This window comes from Balaenoptera ricei, chromosome 10, assembly GCF_028023285.1.
Source record: "Balaenoptera ricei isolate mBalRic1 chromosome 10, mBalRic1.hap2, whole genome shotgun sequence".
Lineage (NCBI taxonomy): Eukaryota > Metazoa > Chordata > Mammalia > Artiodactyla > Balaenopteridae > Balaenoptera > Balaenoptera ricei.
This window is the reverse complement of record NC_082648.1, coordinates 60,350,054-60,362,183: the sequence shown is the minus strand read 5'-3', so window position 1 is coordinate 60,362,183 and position 12,130 is coordinate 60,350,054. Positions and strand designations below refer to the sequence as shown.

At 34.8% G+C, this 12,130-nt stretch overlaps 1 protein-coding gene across 2 annotated transcripts in view; it reads left to right on the top strand.

Moving 5' to 3' along the window:
* Nucleotides 1-12,130, top strand: part of ZFC3H1 (zinc finger C3H1-type containing) — a 47,298-nt gene that overhangs the window by 2,063 nt on the left and 33,105 nt on the right. For both annotated transcript variants that reach the window (XM_059936523.1, XM_059936524.1), the window contains exons 2-3: nucleotides 2,544-2,960; nucleotides 9,679-9,743. In XM_059936523.1, the coding sequence (XP_059792506.1) occupies nucleotides 2,544-2,960; nucleotides 9,679-9,743 (482 nt within the window). The remainder of the gene's footprint in view (nucleotides 1-2,543; nucleotides 2,961-9,678; nucleotides 9,744-12,130) is intronic.

Here is a 12,130-nt window from a genome sequence, read left to right as displayed (position 1 = left end):
TTTCCATAATCTAGAAGTGAAGTAGCATGAGTGCAGGTGGGTTTTTGTTTTTTAAAACTTTTTTTTTTTTCTGTAATAATTAAGGTATGCTAGATGCAGCTTTAAAGAAACAGAATAAACCATTATTCTATTTAGATTCTATTTAGATTCTATTCTATTTAGATTCATATTCTATTTAGATATTAGATTCTATCAGAATCTAATAAACCAAATAGATTCTATTGCAGTAGTTATTTTCATTCTCATTCATTTTTTTTCTTTTTTTTTCTTCTATTTCATTTTTTTTTTCTCTCATTCATTTTTAATTTTCCTTAGAGACACTTTGTCAATCAATCTTAGCATATGTCTCCTTTGGATGGCTGCTGTTTTAAACTTTCAAATCTGATCAGAGCTAACATAATGAGACCAGTGTCTCATCAGTAGAAAGTCATTCCATTTTCACCTGCAGTTGTAAAGGTTGGCAGTTCTTTTTTTAAACCAGGTTTCAGTTAGAAATTGCATCTTGACCAATTTCAAATTAAATCTTTTAAGTGCTGGTTTCATCCTAGCTGTTCTGTATAGACAGAAGTAGGAGATTTCATTTAGCCTTGAAGGAGGTTAATTAGTCATAACTCAGTTGCTTCTCATTTTTCTGTCCTTTAGTTATTTTATTTTTTTGTTAGTATATTGAATCTTTTCCCTTTATGAATGTTTCCAAGGACTCTAGTCATATTTTTTTTTAAGTTACTGTAGCTACATTGGAAAAGTGAGATGTAAATGCAGATAGTTACATAGTTTATGTACAGAGAGTATGTAATGGTGGGGTGGGGGAGCAAGTAATTACCCGACTTCACATAGTGGGTGGCATTTGAATTGGGGTCAATTTGAAGAACAGAAGAACCTAGACACAAAGCTATGCATAAATTGTGATAAACATGGAAGAGTTGAGATTGGAAAGGAATCATGAAAGCATTATATGCCATTATAAGGATTTTGGACTCTATTCTTAGATTAAAACAAGGGATGAGATCTGATCAGATTTGTGTTCTAGAAAGATTAGTCTACCAATAGGATGGAGGATGGCTTGTGGGAGATAGAACCCTAAATGGCTATCACCAGCCAAAACTATGGGAGTGCATTAGAACGCTCAAAATTGAAGGAGACTAAGTAGAGCTCACTGGCGAGCACCATTTTTGCAGGAGTTGGAAGAGAAAGGAGTCATGAAGACTTATAGGCAAAAAAAAAAAAAAAGGAAGCAAGGGGAGAGTAGAGTTATGGAAGCCAAGAGAGAAGTAGTTTACAGTGTTTAATGCTGCAGAGAAGTCAGGGTGGATAAACTCAGCCAGCAGAAGCCAGATTCCATTTGGTGGAGGAGTAAGACAGGTAATGAGAAACTAGTATTGTTTCAAGAAACTGAGCTCTGAAGAGGAGATCAGAAAACCAGATTTACTAGAACAGTTTTGCTGCAGAACTGTTAAAGATTTTCAGTTGCAGTGCTCATTTAGTTTCTAAAATATTTGGTGGTAATTCCCATTCTTAAATTGGTCATTAGGGAAGTTTAAAAATCCTTCTAGATTGCTTGTCCCGTAAGTTGTTACACAGAGAAGAAACTATTTAGGGAACTGTAATGTTATATCGTAGCCAATTTAATGATCTATAAATGACATATTGTATTAAAACCAGGGTAAAGTACTTGTCTTTTGTTAATTTCTAGGCTGGAGAAGTGAGGTGGAACAGTTCTCATATGTATGAATTAATTTGAATAAAAATTGTAGTTTGGAACTTTGTAGCCATTTCCAACCAAGAAGTTAAGTTTTATGTATTACTATGTTAGAGAAGAAAAAAAAACAAAAGTAATTGGTTTTAGATATCCTTTTCTTCAGGGGAAAATTAGTTTAGAAGATACATTTTGAATACAACTTAAGTTTTTTTTTTATTATTTAACTGCCTTCATTGTCTTAGTTGTATATATGTTGGATGTTAGTATACTTGATGAGCTCTACAATTGTTATCTGTTAGGTTTTTAATACAGTGTTTCTTATTCATAACTTAGTCTTAACTATTAATTGTCAGTGTTCATTTTTTATCTCTTTTTAAAAATTTGAGAGATGACAAGAAACTAATTAAAAAGAAGAAACATTTTCTTCTGATTATCTGAAGTGTAAATTATCCACATCTGTGACAAACCTTTCAGTTTCTCCCTCTTCCTTCAGAAAGGACTCTCTAACATCCAGCTCATTATGGGCTTTCCTGATAACCTGCAGAAGGAAGGATGCTATAACCTAACTAGGTGTAATACCTGTGGATACAACAGGTAATAAGTGACACTAGTGATTTTGTAAGTGGACTATTTATATGCATACTTGTTAATTTTGAAGTATGGGCACATAATGAAAGTGGGCATTAGCAGCACATATGTTAAATGGCATTTAGTAATTTTAAAGTATCAATTCATCTTCCTTGAAAAACATGAAAAAGGGAGACAATTCATCTATAGCCTAATGTGTTTTTGTTAAATTAACCGGAAAATTTTTGGAAACTGGTTTCCTTAATATGCTGTTCAGCTAAAAGTTTTGGAAGATCTCCATCAAGAAAACAGAATTATTCATCAAAAAGTGAAAACTGTGGGGAAGAAACTTTTGAAGATTTACTTTTGAAGTATAAGCAAATACAGTTGGAACTAGAGTGCATCAATAAGGATGAAAAACTAGCTTTGAGTAGCAAAGAGGAGAATGTGCAAGAAGATCTTAAAACACTGAACTTTGAGGACCAAACAAGCACTGATAATGTCAGTATTATAAAGGACTCAAGTAAAGAAGTAGCTCCTGAGGAGAAAACACAGGTCAAAACTTTTCAGGCATTTGAATTAAAACCACTCAGGCAAAAATTGACTTTACCAGGAGATAAGAACCGGTTGAAAAAAGTTAAAGATGGAACAAAACAGCTTTCCCTGAAATCTGACACTACTGAATCTAGTCAAGGTAATGGAATTTAAAATTTCAATTAGTGATGATATTCTTTTTCCTCTAAAGGGGTAACTAGTTATTTTGGTAGTGTACTTCATTGAAATGATTCTGGTGTTTTATCTGTGAATTCTTTTTGCACTTTCTACGTAGATAGTCGTATTGTTGGGTGATGACAAGTTTTGTTTCATTCTGATCTTTCACCACTTTTGGCCTTAAGTGCTGGTCAGGACTAATAATACAGTTTTTAACATAAGTGGTAGTGGGCACCTTTGTTCCCTAACTTACGGGGGATACTTTTGCCATTTACTTTTAGATATGATGTTGGCTAAGTTTTTTGTAAGAGTCCTTTATTGGGTAAAGGAGGTGTTCACCCCCACCCCAACCCCCGTTCCTTGTTTGAAATTTTCAGCATGAATGGATGTTGAAGTTTGTCAAATCTTTTTTCTTCATTTATGGAGAAGAGCATCTAATTTTTCTCCTTTAATTTATTAGTGTAATGGATTATATTAATTGATTTTTGTAGTGTTAAACCACCCTTGTATGATTGGGATAAATCCAGTTAGTTCATAATATATCATTTTTATACATCATGGATTTGGTTTGTTAATTTTTTCTTTTCCTCTTTTTTATGAATGTATGATTTATATACAGTAAAAATTTACCCATTTAACTGTATAGTTCTTTGAGTTTTGACATATGCAAGCAGTTGGGTAACCATTGCCAGCCATCACTATTATAGAACAGTTTCATTAACTCCCACCGATTTCCTCATGCCACCAACCCTACTTGGTAACCACTGGTCTGTTTTCTGACCCTATACTTTTGCTTTTTCCAGAATGTCATATAAATGGAGTCTTGTAGAACATTGCCTTTTAACCCTAGCTTCTTTCCCTTAGCATAGTGTATTTGAGATTGATCCATGTGGTTGCATATGTCAGTAGTTCATTCTGTTTTATTGTTGAATGTCCCATTGTATGACTATGCTACAGTTTGTTTATCCATTTCCCATTTCAGGGACATTTGGTTCTTCCAGTTTGGGGCAGTTACAAAACCTTCATAGATAAAGTTTTGCTAATGTTTTGTTTAGGATTTTTCACGTAGGTTCATAGTCTGTAGTTTTGTTCCTTCTTTTTCCTTACAAGTTTTAGTATAAGGTTATGATGCTCAGAATGCGTTGGGGAGTGGTTTCCTCTTTGTTCTCTGGGATAGTTTTAAGGTTGGAATCATTCCTGGGATATTTGGTAGATCTTGCTGGTAAAATTATCTGGGCCAGCCAGCATGGCTTTTTTTCTGGGAAGGTTTTAAACTACTGACTGTTTATGTTTTCTATTTCTGGTTAAGGCAGTTTAGGTAAACAATTTTTCTTGTAATGTGCTCGTTTCCTGTAAGTTGTACAGTTTATACTAAGTTATTCTGAAGAATCTTACCTTTTTATTATCCGCAGCAGTTATTGTGTCTCCCATCATCTTTTAAAAATTTCCCCAGAAATAAGTCCACAGCTTTTAAAACTCATTAATTTTTAGCCTCTCTACTATTAACATCATTTGGGGCTATGAAACTTCTACTTAAGCTGCATCTCAGTTTGTCATTTGTAAATTTTTTTCATTCAGTTCTAAGTATTTTCTAATTTTTGTTATTCTTTGGCCTGTAGGCTGTTTAGAAGTGTGTTTCTTAACTTCCAAAACACGTAGGTTTTTTAGGTGTGTTTTTTGTCATTGAATTCTAAGTCAATCACATTGTCAGAGAATGAGATCTATATGGTAGCAATCTTTTGAAATATTTGTAGAGACTTGCTTTATTGTCTAGTATGTGATTGATTTTTGTAACTGTTCTTTGTGTGTTTGAAAGGAATGTTTGGATTGTTAGATCAAGCTTTTATGTTCATATCTTCCTTCTAAGATATGAACATTTTTTGATCTGCTTGATCTGTCAATTGCTGAGAGGCTTGCTAAAATCTGCCAGTATGGTAGTGGATTTCTAGTTTTCAGTTTTTGCTTTAAATACTTTGAGGCTGGGGAATTGACTTATTATTCTCATTATTATGTAGTGATCTCTATCTCTAGTAATGTTTTTGCCTGAAAGACTATTTTGTCTCATGTTAATAGCCACACCATCTTTCTCTTGATAAGTATATATGCTTTGTATACCACTTTCCATCCTTTCAGTCTTTCTGTATCTTCATGTCCCTAATGTTACTTGTACATTGTATGGAGCTGGATTTCATTTGTACTTTAACCTGACAATCTTTGTCTTTTAACAAGAACATATAGTTTGTTCACATTTTTTCATGATTACTGATATTTGTATTTATTTCCTTTTGTTCTTTTTTTTCTGTCTTGCCTCTTTTGACTTTTTTTTTAAATACACCTTTTTTTCTTTTTTTTTTTCTTTTACTCATTTGGAAGTTAGATACAAAGTTTTTGGTCTCATTGATTCCTTTAGGAATTGTAACATGAATTCTTATCAATGTTTAAAGTTAATCAAGTTATTTACCCTCTCCCCCATATACAAGGACCAGTATTTGCCTACCTTTGCCCATGTATTTAACACTTTCTTGGCTCACTCTTCCTTCTATGTCTAGAATCACTTATGCTTAAAATACATTTTTAAGAATTTCCTTTAGTTTGTGTCTGCTATATGAAAAACTTATTTCTGTTTACCCTATTTTAAAGACAATTTTCCTAGGTTTAGAATTCTAGATTAGTTAATTATATTCTCAGTATATTGAAGATATTTTCTGGCTTCCATTGTTGATTTTGAAAAGTCAGCTATCAGTCTTTTTTTTTTTAATAAAACATTTTTTTAAAAATAAAAGTATTTATTTATTTTTGGCTGCGTTGGGTCTTCGTTGCTGCGCGCAGGCTTTCTCTAGTTGGCGAGCGGGGGCTACTCTTCATTGCAGTGCACGGGCTTCTCCTTGCGGTGGCTTCTCTTGTTGCAGAACATGGGCTCTAGGCGCACGGGCTTCAGTAGTTGCAGCACGTGGGCTCAGTAGTTGTGGCTTGTGGGCTCTAGAACGCAGGCTCAGTAGTTGTGGTGCACCGGCTTAGTTGCTCTGCGGCATGTGGGATCTTCCCAGACCAGGGATTGAACCCGTGTCCCCTGCATTGGCAGGTGGATTCTTAACCACTGTGCCACCAGGGAAGCCCAACTTCTGTCTTTTCAACCAGACTTCCGGAAAGGCTAATCTACGCTGACTCCTTTCACTTCACCTCTCATTCCTTCTTAACTCAATGTAGTTTGCTTTTCTGACCCTACCAGAATACTGAAACTACTCATGGCATGGTTACTTTGACCTAATTGTAAAATTCATTTTTCATTTTCATTCTTTTTTTTTTTTAGAAATTCACGTTCTTTTATTTATTTATTTATTTATGACTGTGTTGGGTCTTCGTTTCTGTGCGAGGGCTTTCTCTAGTTGTGGCAAGTGGAGACCACTCTTCATCACGGTGCGCAGGCCTCTCACCATCGCGGCCTCTCTTGTGGAGCACAGGCTCCAGACGCGCAGGCTCAGTAATTGTGGCTCACGGGCCCAGTTGCTCCGTGGCATGTGGGATCTTCCCAGACCAGGGCTCGAACCCGTGTCCCCTGCATTGGCAGGCAGATTCTTAACCACTGCGCCACCAGGGAAGCCCCATTCATTTTTTATTTCATTCTTACATTTTATTCAAAATTTAGTTGAGCACTTTATTCCAGCCTCTTGGAAGTACATCAGTGGAAAATAGACAGTCATTTATGCCTTCATGGGCTTGCATTTTAAGAAGAGGAGACAGTAAATATGAGTAAATAACAGTTGTAGAGAGAGAAAAAGCGTAGCAGTAAGTAAGTTAGGATGGAGATACTGGGTACAGGCTGCAGTATTAATGGGTGATCAGGAGAGGCCTGGATTTGAAGGTGAGATTTAAACAAAGGCTTTGAAGATGGTGGGGGAATAGCCAAATGGGGGAAAGAGGTTTCTAGGCAAAGAGAATAAATAGCTGGAGCATTGATTTTCTGACTGTGGTCCTTGGACCTTCTTTACCTGGGAACTTGATAGAAATGCAAATTCTTAGGCCCTACCCCAGATCTACTAAATTGGAAACTCTGGAAATGGGGCCCAGCAATCTATATTTAAGAAGCCCTCTTGTTGATTCTGATACCTGATGAAGTTTGAGAGTCACTGAACTAGAGTAATGACCCTTAGGCAGAAGGGTACTGGCATATTTGTGGAATAACAGGGAAACCAGTGCCACTAAAGAAGAGAGAGTGATGGGGAATGAGTAGTGGGAGAGAAGAGGTCAGGGATAACGGGTTGGGACAGATCATGTAGTATTTTGTAGGATGGTTTTTATTCTGAGTGAAATAGGAGCTGTTGCAGGGTTTTGAGCAAAGGATTGGCATAATTCGTTTTAAATTCTCAAAGGATCACTGCTGCTTTGTTGAGAGTATCCTGTAGGGAGTAGACATATCTGTTATATTCAGTGATGTTTTTCTCACTAATCCTGAAATTTTGGGATTTCTGTGCTACTGTACACATCAGTAGTTTCTTACAATTTTCTGATTTTCCTTTTTTTAAAGAAAAATACTTTTCCTTTGTAACTTCTTAACTGTTGATGTCCTCACTGTTCTCTTCTCCTTGGGTGTTCTCAGTTATTATGGTTTTAGCTACCACTTATATCCTGTCTCTAGCTCAGTTTAGAATTTCAGGTAATAATTTTAAAAATACTGCATGACTGCACAAGACCAATTTTCATTTTGGAAGTATTGAGTAAGAATTGAAATAGAAATATTTTTATAGAGATCCATGACAGTGGTAGGACAGAAGGACCAAACTACATGTTTGGTCAATTAAATCATAACCTGCTTTTATTAATCTTTGTGTAAAGTTAGATTTATGGTCTGAAATTTACGGTTTGTGCTTGTTTTTCAGGTTACATTGTGCTCATTAGGTATCTGCCAGCTTAGTGGATAGTTGCCTCTATGCTCCCTTAAAGGGAGGTGCTGCCACCTTTTATAGACGAAAGAGAGCCTCATTAACTAACAGTCTCTCATGACTAATGACTCATAGTATAGGAGAAAAGTTCTTTCTACATTTATTGTGGAAAATCTGTCTTTGTTTTTTTTCCTTGTTCATTTTTGTCTAATAGTTATTACTATTCTCTTATTCTTTGAAGTATGGTCAGTTTTGTTATAAGGTGACATATGCATTCCTGGAAATCACTACAATGCAGAATTGCACAATAAAAAGCACAGGGCTTAGGGGCAAATGGTGTTAGGGAAAACAACACTCAAAAATCTTGTCAGTGGCACATGAAAAAAGATTGGAATCTAATAAAAACGGTAATGCAGGTTTACACATTAAATGGGTAAAAATGCTTGAAATACTACAATAAATATGTCACTTTACCTTGGAAAAGACCTAAAACGTGCTTGTGGAAGTAGATCTGCAGCTTATGAGTTACTGTGAAGTAGAGCAAGGAAGGTTATTTGAAATTGAACAGTAAGTTGCCACACCAGATGGGGATGGGTGTGCATACACAGTGAACTGAAGTAGCTGGTAAATTGATCACCATGTGTGGGATTTGTATATTCCTACATGGATCACCTGGGTGCAGCTTTCTGCATTCTTTTAGTGTTTCTTGGACGCAAATTGTACGTAAGCAAATGTGAAGTTTGTGTTGTCCTCAGATTATTTTCTAATATATCAATCATGTTGCAACAAATTCATATTTCCAAAACAAGCCTTATGGCAGAACTGACCTAACTCAAAGTTTGGTGATTGCCTTGCATTTACTTTTTCTAGGGTACTTGATATAATAATTTTTCTATGTATTGAATAAGTTGGCTATTCTTTTACCAGTAGGTCTTCTTGAGCAATCAAATTAAGATATTTGGAATACTGGCAGTGGTATTATGGAAAAAAAAAAACTAGGCTTGGAGTTTAGACTTAGTTTGAATCCTAGCTTTGCAAATTCACTTGTGTCATCTTGAGGAAAGATTTTCTTAGTTTTTAACTTAATCTGTTTTAGCTATGAAAGTGCCTCTCTCAGTACTCTTATATATGTACTGTAAGTTTATTGTGTAATTTGTAGAGCTGTCATAGATTAGATAATATATACATAAGATTTTGTAATAGCTTAATTAGAAATCTGGGCCCAAGGCTAGAATTCTGGAAAATGTGTGGAAGGACTTAATTTGGTTGATACTTAACCTACTTCTGCTGATGCTTTTCTGAATAAATGGAGGACATTTCTTTTTTTTTTCTTTTTTCTACTTTTTGGCCAAGTCCCGAAGACATTTCTTTAATGAATAAATCCAATACAATCTCTAAATGTTGAATTCATTTCAACTTTTGAGGTCTGAATTAATCATCACATATTCTTTTCTGTGTATTATCTATTCAGTAATGAAGCTTTGTTTCTTGTCTATCTACTCTATAAATTCTGTTCTTATTTGAAATAATTATTTTTAGTTCAGAAGTCATTCTTACCATAGTGCAGTTTTAATTTATAATTTAATATTTTGAATTGTTTTTGCATTGTAACTTTCAGAAATGAGGCTGATGTGGAAAGTTTGTTCAGATTTTCATTCTCTCTAACAACATTCTTTCCTTTTTTGGTTGAGAGATTGAGAAAATGAGACCCTTTAATGAGACCATTTAAAATAAATACTAGTAAATATCATGTAGCATTTTATTTTAAATTGATTGTGGCCATCTTTTAAAGCATTCAAAGTATGCTGTTTTATTTTAAAGGATTAGAAGATAAGGAACAAAATTTAACGAGAAGAATTAGTGCCTCAGATATTCTATCTGAAAAGGTAAGATATTGCTTTGTGAGATTGGATATCTCTGTAAGACTGATTCTTGCACTGCTTTACTCTGTTCTTTTGGAAGGGAAATTCTGTCTTGTTTTTCACTCATTTTTTTTCATCATTGCTATACCTTCATTTGGATATAAGCCTTAAAGATAAGAAAATCTGGAGAGACATCTTGGAGTATCTCCACTGGGTTCAGTTAGATTACATTTAATTGAAATGTTATATGTATCTATAGATAATGTTTTTGCTTTTTTGGTTTTTGAAACTTCTAGTTTTCCTCCACAGATTTTCTTTTCCTAATTTTGGGGGATTATGCTGTGTGAGAAAGCTTTGGAGTTAGACAAACCTTGACGTGGTATCCAATTCTAGCTCCTCTTATTAGCTGAGTGATCCTTGTGTAAGCTGTTTAGCCTTTGCTTGCGTCTGTTTTCTTTTCTACAAAATGAGTTTAATGTCATCTGTTCTCTGGGTTGTTGTGAGGTTCAGCAGGATAAAGTACAAGAGCATCAAGCACTGTGTTCGACGTGTAATAGGTACTCACTGGCCCAAGCCTTTTGTTTGTTGAATTAGAGATCTGAAATATCTGCAGTTTCTTCTGTTAAGATTTCAGTTGCTTTTTATGGGTAAACTGAAATGATGCAAAGAGCCTAGAAGCTTTAGGAAAGAGAGGGTCCTGAATTTAAGGATGATAATATAATAGATACACACGCATGTGCACACACACGTGCGTGCGTTTATATGTGTATGGTTTTGAATATCATAACCATAACTCCGTAGGTAGGTTGACATCTCTCTTACAGATGAACTAAGATTCATGTGCATAGATTAAGTGATTTGCCTAAAGTTACATAGGATTTAGGCATCAGAACAAGGAATTTGAATGAGGCTCAGTGCTCTTGCTGATCAAGTAGCTGCTTTAAGTAGCATATAGTTGAATGACAGAATCAGTGGTCTCTTTCATTCCAAAAGGGTTAGTAGCAAAAGATAATCAAAGACTTTTAAGTCACAGTGGAACAGTAATGATAGCTTTATTTTACTTAAGCTCTGGATCAGCACTGTCCAATAGAATTTTCTACAATAATGGAAATGTTCTATACCTGCACTCTCCAATATGGTAGCTATTAGCCACATGTGGCTATTAAGCACTTGGAATGTGACTAGTGTGGCTGAGGAAATAAAGTTGTTATTCAATTTTAGTTAAATTTAAATAGCCATACATGGCTTGTTGGTCCCATTTTTGGATAGCATGGCTGTAGGTCTTCAGTACCAAGCAGTAGAATTTGATATGTTTAAGTGACTTAGAGTAAAAAAGACTGATGATAATTTTTAACCTTATTTGTTACATATATTTCCCAAAAAAAGGAAAGGGTAACTAAACTATATCCTGGCTTGGGTAAACTGAAGTACTGAAATATGTGTTGGTAGTTTAATTAGAGATTTATAATAGTCTATATAAGGTTAAACTACTAGGTAGGATCCACTGGTTTTTTTTTTTTTTTTTAATGTTTGAGAATTAAATAATTTATTGGATTTAAAAAATGTAATTACAATTCACCGATAAGGGAAAGTTACTGGATAAGCGAGCCTTAACCTTTTTGAGTCTTAGCATCTTTTGAGTCGCCCCTCCTTTTCCATATACACACATAAAGGAAAAACATATACAGCTTTGTGTTTAACTTCAAGGAGTGCGGATGCCAAAGGACCCCTTATTTCCCTCCCACTAAAGTCTCATGGACTCCAATTTAGAACCTCTGCTTAGGTTGCCTGACATTTTCAGTTATATTTTAGCTAAAATGTACATAATAGAATAATTTTAAAAATTAACTCAAAAAAAGTAGAGTGAAAAAATTAAGAAGTTACTTCAATTGGAAAAAAGTTCTCAAACATTTGTTCCTAACCTGTTTTCCTGTTTTAGCTTCCCTGAAGAAGTCTTGGGTGTTCAAAATATTTTCAATATTCAGATAAATATCTGTAGCTTTAGAACATGGAATGCTCAAATATAAGCAAATTTTTACATATTTCTTCCTTTAAAACTGATTTAAAGATTTATAAAATATATATTTTTAAAAGTTTGCAAATTTGAATCTTGACATTCACTGTGCCTGTTCTGTGTAGTACTTGTAAGGCTAGTAACCTCACATGATTATGGAACCACTTCGTTCTTCATTCCTTACCTCCCCTGGGTTGATTTCTTCTTGCATTCACTGCCATGAGATTGCTACTCCTGTTTGGGAGGCAGTTAAATGACATCTCTAACCCTTAACTTTTTTTTTTCATCATCAGTTGTACCCTCCCCTTCTAACCCTTCACACTTACATATACACATACACCCTCTACAGATTGATCTTCTGTTTGTATTACAGGGACTGAATTAGAGTATAGGGCTA